This window comes from Bufo gargarizans, chromosome 7, assembly GCF_014858855.1.
Source record: "Bufo gargarizans isolate SCDJY-AF-19 chromosome 7, ASM1485885v1, whole genome shotgun sequence".
In the NCBI taxonomy this organism is placed as follows: domain Eukaryota; kingdom Metazoa; phylum Chordata; class Amphibia; order Anura; family Bufonidae; genus Bufo; species Bufo gargarizans.
Window position 1 is genome coordinate 30,064,945 of NC_058086.1, and position 12,547 is coordinate 30,077,491.

General features: G+C 44.6%; 2 protein-coding genes across 2 annotated transcripts in view; both read left to right on the plus strand.

Annotated features, from left to right (window-relative positions):
- BEND5 (BEN domain containing 5) overlaps positions 1-3,767 on the plus strand; it is a 62,047-nt gene extending 58,280 nt beyond the window's left edge. The window contains exons 6-7 of the mRNA XM_044302213.1: positions 302-515; positions 2,658-3,767. Of these exons, the coding sequence (XP_044158148.1) occupies positions 302-515; positions 2,658-2,815 (372 nt within the window). The 3' untranslated portion in view covers positions 2,816-3,767. The remainder of the gene's footprint in view (positions 1-301; positions 516-2,657) is intronic.
- AGBL4 (AGBL carboxypeptidase 4) overlaps positions 1-12,547 on the plus strand; it is a 1,564,331-nt gene that overhangs the window by 1,189,876 nt on the left and 361,908 nt on the right. The gene's annotated exons all lie outside the window — the stretch shown is intronic.

Genomic DNA, 12,547 nt, shown 5'->3' on the forward strand with positions numbered 1-12,547 from the left:
TCGGGTTCGGGACGAAGTTCGGATCGGGTTCGGATCCCGAACCCGAACATTTCCGGGATGTTCGGCCGAACTTCTCGAACCCGAACATCCAGGTGTTCGCTCAACTCTAATCCCCAGTGATAAGAGGGTGTGAACACTTATGCAACCACATTATTTTATTTGATTTTTACAGCACAGAAACCTGACATTGTAACAGGAGTGTGTAGACTTTTTATATCCACTGTGTGTGTGTATATATATATATATATATATATATATATATATAACTTTTACAACTTTACTTCCTACCTCTTAAATATAGGTCCATCTGGGGAGCGGTGTATGGGTGAATGAGGAGAAATGGCACCAACTGCAGGCGACGCAGGGAGATTCCAAGTACACCAAGAATCTGGCTGTAATGATCTGGGGCACAGACGTTCTGAAAAACCGAAGCGTCACCGGCGTGGCTACAAAAAAGAAAAAAGATGCGAGTCCCAAACCTCCGCTGTCGCCTCACAAACTAAGTGTTATCAGAGGTAAGCCATGTAGCCCTACTGCACAGCTCCTAATATTGCAATTCCAGTGTCATTCCACCACATTATCTGTGGATCAGGATTCTTCAGTCCAGTCCAGAGAAAAAAATAATCCTGAATGAAATATCATGAATTGAAGTGGTTATCCCTGAGCAGGAGTGTAAGGCGTTCAAAGCTCCATACCGTGTCGGTGACATCCGTCACGGTGAGAGCAGCCCTTGGAGCGCCGCTCTCCGCAGGAAGAAGCTAAATTGAAGTTGGGAACATTAAAAGATAGTTTCAGTGATGGGAACAATGATGCTTCTCACTGTTCTCTTTTCAGTCTAGTTCCTTCCAGCCCTGATCTTTACACCGCACTCTCTTCTCTCCCGCGCTCTCTGATGAGTGTCACCAAGGAGACAGGCTCAAGGGGGGACTCCGGCAGACTACACAGGTTCATTCTCTGCCGTCTTAATGGTAGGCTGCTAAAGGAGATGCTTCTGAAATACAGACGACTTATTCTTTATATTAGGAAAGAGATTCCACAATAAAGCTGGTAGAAGACCACCCTTGTAAGCAGCTATACGCACTGGGCAATGATTGACATCCACAATGAAAGGCTCGGCAGCCCCGCTCTGATGGTGCACATCTGAGAAGCCTGTGATCTTTGCCTCTTAATCCTATGAAAGTCACGACCAGTGCTGATCCCCTGTTGATCATGGCATCTCTGTATAAGGCCCATAACTAGTCCAGGTATTAAAAAAAAATGTAAATTAGAAATCTACCTGTGAGATTTTAAAAAATTGTGAAAAAAATCCAGTAAATTGCAGTAAATGCACTTTAAAGGGGTTTTCCGGGATTTTAATACTGATGACCGATCCTCAGGATAGGTCATCAGTATATGATCGTGGGGTTCCGACACCCGAGGATCAGCTGTTTGAGAAGGCACCGTCGCTCCTGTTAACGCCGCGTCCTTCTCCCCGCTTAACCAGCACAGCGCTGTACATTGTATAGGGGCTGTGCTCAGGCCCATTCACTTCAATGTAAGCCACAAGTCATAAAATAATATGCAGATATTTGGTATCGTCATATTCATAATAAGTAAATAAACATAAACAGCAGGTGGTGGAGCTGGAACTGGAACCAGGTAAGTAGGATCACCACCATGGGCCTGGCCACTCTGTGGGGTGTGAAAAAAAATTGCACAACCCCTTTGTCCCTATGACACCGGCTGACCTGTTACATGTGCTCTTGGCAGCTGAAGACATCTGTGTTGGTCCCATGTTTATATGTGTTTGCATTAATGAGAAAAATAATGTTTTTAATATATGCAAATGAGTCTCTAGGAGCAACGGGGGCGTTGCCATTACACCTAGAGGCTCCGCTCTCTCTGCAGCTGTCACACCCTCTGCACTTTGATAGGGCCAAGCGTTATGGTTAGTCTTGAGCAAATCGAGCTTTGGATTCGTTCGGAAGTCGATTCGTACAGCATTAAAATGTATGGGCTGCACGCAGGTAAAATTCGTATCGCCCGAAGCTGCACGAGACTTCAGTGGATTAATTCGGTATTCCTATCTGCGTCTAAAAAAAAAATTTGAATTAAAAAGTCGAGGTACTAGCTTCAGATTCCTATTTTGAATAGTTTTTAAAGCCGCAGATCGGAATCCCGAATGAATTCACCGAAGTCTCACACAACTTCGGGCGATACAAATTTTGCATACATTTTCATGCTGTACGGAGACCGCATTAAAATCGAAGTCTTTGAACGAGACGACTTTGGACCTATGATCCGAAACTCAGTTCGCTCAAGGCTAGCTATAATATTTTCACTGTCTGGTCCTGTCAATCAAAGTGCAGCGGGTGCGGCAGTTCCAGAGAGAGCAGAGCCTCTAGGTGTAACGGCAACGCCCCCGTTGCTCCTAGAGGCTCATTTGCATATATGAAAACATTATTTTTCTCAGCAGTGCGGGCACATATGAACATGGGACCAACACAGATGTCTTCAGCTGCCAAGCGCACATGTAACAGGTCAGCCAGTGTCATACGTACAAAACTGCTGACAGATGCCCTTTAAGGCAAATTAATGCTAATGCGTTATAACCAACAGCTGTTTTGTGAATCTTCTCCCTTTCAGTTGCCTTTTTGTGTGTTTTGCTTTTTCTCCAGAATGTGTGTATGACCGAATAGCACAAGAGACTATGGACGAGAATGAAATTGCACAAAGGCTCTCCAAAGTCAACAAGTACATCTGCGAGAAGATAATGGACATCAACAAGTCTTGCAAAAACGAGGAAAGGAAAGAGGCGAAATTCCTCCTCCAATAAATCTGTTATGTTTTGTAAGTTGGGGGTGGTTGTCTTCTTCTACCCGTTTCCAGTGTTTTGCCTGTTTCGCAGCGTGAACCAAAACACATGCGTGACATGACATTTGTGTGATCGTAGGCGCGGACACTGCAGCACAACAACGCATTTCTTAGCGGCAGAGAATTGCGAGTTCTTATCGACAGTGGAACTGAAAACGCTAATTTATGTTTGACTCCGTCACGGGATTTTCTGCCTCTGCTCTCCGGCCGCTCAGATTTTTACGGCCAGTTCTAGTTTGCGTCGGAGCTGCTCATGTTTTGCACTCTTCACTGCCAGGATTGCCAAAATCTAAATGTTGCTAAAAATTGTGTTTAAAAGTATTTCCCTCTAATATATAAAAAAAAGTTGTATTCAAATATTAACCCTTGAACATAGCGATACTGATCCTATGTGGAGTAACTGGACAACGTTTCTTTTCAGTCTGAGAAAGATAAGTGATAACCCATATACTGTATAATCTACAAGGGCAGCCATATTGTTTCTGGTGACATGGCAACAATAAGAGGCTGTTCACACGCATCAAAATTAGTCACCATCACAGTTTCTGCAGCGGTTGTTCACTGTAGATGCTGCAGGCCCTCCGTGGCTTTAAGCAATGTCCGTGCAGACACCATACCAAGAAGGGACATGCCCCTTCTTGATGCGGTTGCAGCTTTAAACCGCTGGTCGGAGAACTGCAGCACTGCTTTCCATTGAAAAGAATGGGAGGCAGACATCATGCGGCTGCCGGCAGAATTGTGGCTCTGTGTCCGCACCAAAATTCCACCTGCAAATACCTCCATGTGAATGGCCCCTTAGCTCCTTGAAGGGTTGGTGCTACCTTTCTCAGACTCCTGAAGTCATTTCATGCACAGACTCTGTACAAGGGTACACAGTTCCCAAGCCAAGTGGAAAGGTAAGGAAAGACACACCTGTACAATGCTAGCCCTATAGGTTGTCACCCAGCTTTCTCTGAAACCACGGCTGAAAAGAATTTGTGGGCGACTCAAAACAGAATTATATATTTAAATATATATATATATATATATATATATATATATATATATATATATATGTGTATATATATAGTCAGATCCATAAATATTGGGACATCAACACAATTCAAACATTTTTGGCTCTATACACCACCACAACGGATTTGAAATGAAACGAACAAGATGTGCTTTACCTGCAGACTGTCAGCTTTAATTTGAGGGTATTTACATCCATATAAGGGTGAACGATGTAGGAATTACAACAGTTTGCATCTGTGCCTCCCACTTGTTAAGGGACCAAAAGTAATAGGACAGAATAATAATCCTTTGCAGTCAATTACAGCCTGAAGTCTGGAACGCATAGACATCAGACGCTGGTCTCATCCCTGATGACGCTCTGCCCGGCCTCTACTGCAACTGTCTTCAGTTCCCGCTTGTTCTTGGGGCATTTTCCCTTCAGTTTTGTCTTCAGCAAGTGAAATGCTCAATCGGGTTCAGGTCCGGGGATTGACTCGGCCATTGCAGAACATTCCACTTCTTTCCCTTAAACTCTTTGGTTGCTTTTGCAGTATGCTTTGGGTCATTGTCCATCTGCACTGTGAAGAGCCGTCCAATGAGTTCTAAAGCATTTGGCTGAATATGAGCAGATAATATTGCCCGAAACACTTCAGAATTCCTCCTGCTGCTTTTGTCAGCAGTCACATCATCAATAAATACTAGAGAAGCAGTTCCATTGGCCGCCATACAGGCCCACGCCATGACACTGCCACCACCATGCTTCACTGATGAGGTGGTATGCTTAGGATCATGAGCAGTTCCTTTCCTTCTCCATACTCTTCTCTTCCCATCACTCTGGTACAAGTTGATCTTGGTCTTATCTGTCCATAGGATGCTGTTCCAGAACTGTGAAGGCTTTGTTAGATGTCGTTTGGCAAACTCTAATCTGGCCTTCCTGTTTTTGAGGCTCACCAATGGTTTCCATCTTGTGGTGAACCCTCTGTATTCTCTCTGGTGAAGTCTTCTCCTGATTGTTGACTTTGACACATACACCTACCTCCTGGAGAGTGTTCGTGATCTGGCCAACTGCTGTGAAGGGTGTTTTCTTCACCAGGGAAAGAATTCTTCGGTCATCCACCACAGTTGTTTTCCGTGGTCTTCAGGGTCTTTTGGTGTTGCTGAGCTCACCGGTGCGTTCCTTCTTTTTAAGAATGTTCCAAACAGTTGTTTTGGCCACACCTGATGTTTTTGCCATCTCTCTGATGGTTGTTTTGTTTTTTCAGCCTAATGATGGCTTCACTGATAGTGACCGCTCTTTGGTCTCATCTTGAGAGTTGACAGCAACAGATTCCAAATGCAGATACCAGACTGGAGATGACCTCTGGACCTTGTATCTGCTCATTGTAATTGGGATAATGAGGGAATAACACACACCGGCCATGGAACAGGTGCGAAGCCAATTGTCCCATTACTTTGGGTCCCTTAACATGTGGGAGGCACAGATGCAAACTGCTGTAATTCCTGCACCGTTCACCTGATCTGGATGTAAATCCCCTCAAATTACAGCTGACAGTCTGCAGGTAAAGCCGACAGTCTGCGGGTAAAACTGACAGTCTGCAGGTAAAGCTGACAGTCTGCAGGTAAAGCCGACAGTCTGCAGGTAAAGCTGACAGTCTGCCGGTAAAGCTGACAGTCTGCAGGTAAAGCTGACAGTCTGCAGGTAAAGCTGACAGTCTGCAGGTAAAGCTGACAGTCTGCGGGTACAGCCAACAGTCTGCAGGTAAAGCTGACAGTCTGCAGGTAGAGCTGACAGTCTGCAGGTAAAGCTGACAGTCTGCAGGTAAAGCTGACAGTCTGCAGGTAAAGCACATCTTGTTTGTTTCATTTCAAATCCATTGTGGTGGTGTATAGAGCCAAAAAAGTTACAATATTTATGGACCCGACTGTGTGTGAGTGTATATATATATATATATATATATATATTTATTTATTTTTAAAAAATGTATTTTATTTTTTTAAGGGATTTCCCTATCTTATAAAGTGATGATGAATCCATAAGATATGCCAGTTGTGAGGTGCCCGATCTCTAGGACCACCACAGATCCTGAGCTGTGCAGGGAAATACAGTGAAGGGGGCACAGCACGGAAGCAGCACTGTGGCCCCATCATCCTCAGGATATGTCGGGGTCCCCGAAGTTGGATCCCCACTGATCAGAAAGTAATGCCATATCCTAGAAATATTTTGTCACTTTATACGTTAGGAATTACCCTGTAAGTGGATATGTGCTTAAAGGGGTTTTATGGCCTCTTAAAGGGGTATTCCCATTTGAGACAATGGGGGCATATCACTAGGATATAACACCAATAGAAGTATATGTGGTTTAATCATAAATAGCAAGCTAATCACACATCCGTCATGGCTCTAGTATCAAACTTTTATTAAACATATTTCGCAGACGTGATTGGCATACACAAATAAATTAAAAAGGTTAAAAACGCCAACGCAGTGGTGGTGACCATACGGCAGGATAAATGTAATAAAGTGCAAGTGCAAAAAGTATTTTGAGGGAGGTACTATAAGGTGCAGATTCAGGAGTACTTCAATAAGTCTTATACACACAGCCTAATGGTATGGCTATAAATTGTACTGATCAAATAACATGTAAAAAATATGCAATGCAGTGTAATACAAAGTATATAGGCAGATATCTCTATAGTATCAACCAAATAATTGTGTCCAGCCTCAGGTCAGACCCCCACGCCCCTTATTAATTTGTCTACGCCAATCATGTCTGCAATATATGTTTAATAAAAATGTGATACTAGAACCATGATAGATGTGTGATTAGCTTGTTATTTATTATTGAACCACATATACTTCTATTGGTGTTCTATTCTATGGTGTATATGGGTTGATTATAGGTGGGGATATAGGTTTGGTTTTTATATCACTAGGATATGTCCTCGTTGTCTGATAGGTGCGGGTACCGCCGCTGCGACCCACACATATATCGAGAACGGAGCAGAGAAAGTTGTGGCTGGAGGACCCAGGGATACCACCAAGCGCTCTCCAGAAGTGAATGGGAGCGCACCGCACATGCACAGCTACTGCTCCCATTCATTTTTACGCCTGACGCAAATAGCCGAGGCAGCGCTCAGCTATTTTCAGCGACCTTATAGAAATAAATGGAGGGCGGCTGCGCAGTGCGCCCTCCACCACTGTCAGGGCTCCGTTCTCGGTGTAGGTGCAGGTCCCACCTCTGGGACCCGCACCTATTAAACAATGAGGGGCATATCCTAGTGATATGCCCCCATTGTCTGAGATGGGAATACCCCCTTAATATTGATGACCTGTCGTCAGTATCTGATCGGTGAAGGTTCAACACCTGGGACCCCCACCAACCAGCTGTTCCCCGCAGGCCCTAAGTCTAGCACTTTGAAAAGAACTGGAAGCTCGGCGCCATTCTCAGTGTAGCGGTTGTACTTTTAAGTGCAGTTTACTTCGCTTTGTTCACTTTTATGTTGTCAGTTATTTTTATATGTTATTTCTGTCTTTGATACTGTGTTTGCCCCTGTCTTAGGGGCACTGTTCATGTATTCTAGCTCGGTTCTGCTCTGCTGTTTTGCACATATTATGCTACATGCCATGAGTTTTCTTGACATAGTACTTGAATGTGAGTTTTCTTATAGTGAATTAATGCACTTATTCTGATGTATTAAAAATGCCTCAAAGCAAAAGTGACCTTGTTACCCCTAGCAGCCATTCGGAGTCCGCGTTTTCTAAGCTGCAGTCTGATTGCTTCTTAGGGGTCTCATAAAGACTAATTTTCTTTGAGACATGAGGTCCATCTTTCCGTTTCAATACGGTCAAAAATCTGCTGCTGATTGGTAAAATTTTTCATCGCGTTTCATCTACATCTGTCAAGCAGAACAGGACCGTATTAGGCTTGCATTTAGGGGTTTCTGTCAAGCTTTATGATATTTTTGATGGCGCGAATAGCCCAGTGTGCAGCTCCGCCATCAAAAATGTCAGAAGGCCGTTAGGTCCTATTAGAATATTTCTCCACAGTCAGGTTTCCAGATGCAGTTTTGCAAGCCAAAGTCAGGAGTGGATCGTCAAAGCAGAGAAATTATTAGGGTCCATTCACACGTCCGTAGAACGGATAATTGTGGAACGGGTGCGGACCCATTCATTCTCTATAGAGCAGGAATGGACACTGTGCTGTCCGCATCCGCATTTCCGGAGCGTGGCCCCAAACTTCCGGTCCGCGGCTCAGGAAAAAAAAAAGAACATGTCCTATTCTTGTCCGCAATTGCGGACAAGAATATGCAGTTCTATGGGGCTGCCGGCCGGGTGTATTGCGGATCCGCAATACACTACGGACGTGTGAATATACCCTTAAGGACAAATAAGACTTCTCTTTTTTGAATTCACTCCTGGTTTTGGTTTCTAAAACGGCATCAAGAAACCTGACCGTGTGACCGCACCCTTAGGCCCCTTTCACACGGGCGAGTATTCCGCGTGGATGCGATGCGTGAGTTGAACGCATTGCACCCACACTGAATACCGACCCATTCATTTCTATGGGGCTGTTCACATGAGCGGCAATTTTCACGCATCACTTGTGTGTTGCGTCAAAATCGCAGCATGCTCTATATTCAGCGTTTTTCACGTAACGCAGGCCCCATAGAAATGAATGGGGTTGCGTGAAAATCGCAAGCAAGTGCGGATGCAGTGCGATTTTTACGCACGGTTGCTAGGAGACTATCGGGATGGAGACCCGATTATTATTATTTCCCCTTATAACATGGTAATAAGGGAAAATAATAGCATTCTGAATACAGAATGCATAGTACAATAGCGCTGGAGGGGTTAAAAAAATAAAATAAAATGTAACTCACCTTAATCCACTTGCTCGCGACCTTTGGTGACATCACAGTCATCACATGGTCCGTCACATGATCTTTTACCATGGTGATGGATCATGTGATGACTGTGACCTGTTGCTACACAAAGATAAGATGAAGACAGAAGAGATGCCGGCTGCGCGAGCAAGTGGACTAAGGTGAGTTACATTTTATTTTTATTTTTTTAACCCCTCCAGCGCTATTGTACTATGCAGTCTGTATTCAGAATGCTATTATTTTCCCTTATAACCATGTTATAAGGGAAAATAATACAATCTACAGAACACCGATCCCAGACCCGAACTTCTCTGAAGAAGTTAGGGTTTGGGTACCAAACATGCGCGATTTTTCTCACGCGAGTGCAAAACGCATTACAATGTTTTGCACTCGCGTGGAAAAATCGCGGGTGTTCCCGCAACGCACCCGCACATTTTCCTGCAACGCCCGTCTGAAAGAGGCCTTATAGTTTTTGGGAGACTTCCAATGTCTGTTTGCATTGCATGTTCCAGGCATTAAAATGGGAGCCATGATGTCTACGAGTAAACAGATACCCTGTGGTGTGACCTGCCGTTTTCTGGAGATCATACCTGCTATAACGATTAGATACATATTCTGCAGTATTGTGTCTGCCCGTCCACAACCCATTCTAGGAAGGGAAAAAACGCTCGTCAGTAGCTTTCGTAACGTAAGCATAAAGTGGGGCCCAACCAGTTAGATGAAAGCACACGTTTTCCAGCACAGGTCATACAATGACTGATGTGATCTGCTTGGCTGCTGTGGGTACAATGCGTAATGTGCTTTTGTTCTCTTGGCTCTTTTATTTTATTTTTATCAAGGTCCCAAGATCAAGGTTTATATATTTGGTGGTATAAAACGGGTAAATTGTTGATGACCTATCCTCGGGATAGATCATCAATGTCTGATCTGTGGGAGCCCAACTCCCGTCACCCCTGCCCATCTGCTGTTTGAAGAGAACGCAATCCTCCAGGGAGCACTGCGCCCTCTTCCTAGGCCAGTGCACATAATGGGATTGAGCTGGAATACAAAGCATAGCCACTATACAATGTATGGCGCTGTGCTCGTTATGCTGGAAGGAGGCCACGTCATTCACCAGCGCACCGTGGCCTCTTCAAACAGCTGGTTGACAGGGTGATGGGTGTAATACCCCCACCGATCGGATATTGATGATCTATCCTGAGGATAGGTCATCAATATTATACTTCCAGAAAGCCCCTTTAAAGAGAAACTCTGGCCATCGAGAGCCCTTCAGCAACTCAAGTATTAAGGCAGTCATGGCCAACCTGAGGCTCTCCAGCTGTTGAAAAACGACAACTCCCAGCATGCTCAGACTGCCTACAGCTATCAGCCTGCGGCAGGGCATGGTGGGAGTTGTAGTTTTACAACAGCTGGAGAGCCGCAGGTTGGCCATGCCTGTATTAAGGGTTTGCTTAGTAATGGACTCTGCTAGTGAGGGTGCACGGTTGCGTAATGCACGATATGTTACTGCACAGTATAAAGGAGCCGCCGTAGTAGTACGTAGGTACTGTGGTGAAAACTATAACTAAGCCCCATTCACTCCATCAATCCAACCCTTAATAAGTGGCATGTCGTAGTGACGTGTCGTCACTTACTGCGATTGAGAAACTCCTTTACATTACCAGCGTTCACAGTGCCACCAGTTGTGCCAAGTCCATTTATAGGTGCCAGGCAAATTTACATTGTGAAGCATCACACATAAACCATATGAATTTTTCTCTGTATATTTAATGGACAACTTTAGGTAGTCAGTCATTCGGGACCCCCCTCTGTTAGCCAGGGCAAAGCTAGACTTTTGCACTGGAGGACTTGGTACAGCCATGAATTACAGGACTTCAATGGACTGACACGACGTGTCTGCTGCAGCCGGTCACTGGCTGCAGCAGTGACTTCAGTGCCGTCAACACCTTGTTATTGCTGCATCTCAGTAAAAGTGACCGGCAGGTCATTGGTAACGTGAGGATTAGACCAGGGATGCCCAACCTGCGCCCCTCCAGCTGCTGCAAAACTAACATTCCCAGCATGCCTGGACAGCCTACAGCTATCGGCCTGCAGCAGGGCATGGTGGGAGTTGTAGTTTTACAACAGCTGGAGGGCCACAGGTTGACCATCCCTGTTCTAGACCATTGTAAACTAGACCGTTGGTTTAAACCCGGTCACCCAAGCCCTGACACCATCCAGTATACACTTTCAGATATAGTGTTTTGGCCCTAGAGGTCCTACAGGTTACTTGCTACATATAGAGTCAATAATGTGACAAACACAGTGGGGAAAACGTATTAAAACCAGTGCAATAGATGCAAAATATGTTGTAATTCACAGCAAACAGATGCTAGATGCCCATAATGTGCCACGTTATGTTTACATAGAAGGAAGTAAGAACTTGGCACAGTGACTTCCCGCATACTTGTTTTTGTACTAAATGTAAATCTGTGAGTAAGGTTCTTTCTTTTCTTTATGGAAAGGCGTATGAAATATCAGTTTGTGGTTTTATTTGCACTATTGTAATATTTAAAATGCATTGAAAATCGTGCACCCAACTTGCCACTTAAGTGGACCCGTCACTCAATCACATTGGAGGCACCCGTTTTGTGAACTGAAGGGAATGCATGACATAGTGTCATTTATAGAAATTCTCCACTTTTTTGACCAAATTCTGATTAATATGCACTCAGCCGCTTGCCCTGGTTTGCTCAGTGCCAATTGAGTTGCCTGAGAAAGACTATTTACTAGGCCGAAAAACGCAGCCAGTAGCTTGTACTTAAAGGGAACCTGTCACCGGGATTTTGTGCATAGAGCTGAGGACATGGGTTGCTAGATGGCCGCTAGCACATCCGCAGTACCCAGTCCCCATAGCTCTGTGTGCTTTTATTGTGTCAAAAAAAACCGATTTGATCCATATGCAAATTAACCTGAGAAGTCCTGTCCCTGACTCATCTCACATACAGGACTCATCTCAGGGTAATTTGCATATGTATCAAATCGGTTTTTTGACACAATAAAAGCACACAGAGCTATGGGGACTGGGTATTGCGGATGTGCTAGCGGCCATCTAGCAACCCGTGTCCTCAGCTCTATACACAAAATCCCGGTGACAGGTTCCCTTTAAGGAAATTGCGTCTGTAATTGCCCATCTTTTTGCCCTAAAGAGCATTTCCTAAAATCTAGAACTAAATTTTTAGTTAATCTGTTTCCCAGTTGCACCTATTATTGGGAAGACCTGGTTATAACCAATATGGCCTCCATTACAGCTCTCGCATAAGATGTCACTCAGCCTTCCAATACTTATGGGGGTTATTCTCATAAACTATGGCGTATCAGTAGAATATCGCTTTATCATTGGTTGGCTACCACTGTAGTCTTGTTGCCCTTGCTGTTCCTGAGAATGAAGGGGCTGCAGTGCTGATGAAGTGTTTCCCTGTACAGCAGCACCGCAGCCGCCCGTTGTGCCAGGTAACTCCCTTTCAGGTGGATATGACTACATACAAGGAGGTGGCTGGGGCACCACTATGCAAGGAAACCAGTCAGATGGCCACATCGTAGATTCTGTGCTGCTGCCCCTTCATTCTCAGGATCATGGGGGCCCCATGACTGATCTGAAATTGTGACGTATCCTAGCAATCTGCCATCATTTATGAGATAGTAATACACTTTTAATAATGATGAATCTGCCTATTTATGCTGTGATATCTGCCCTGGTCCTGCATGTACACGATCACTCTATACGGGTAGAGGGTGCACGTAGACATGACAAACCAAGCTTTTTCTCTCTACTTAG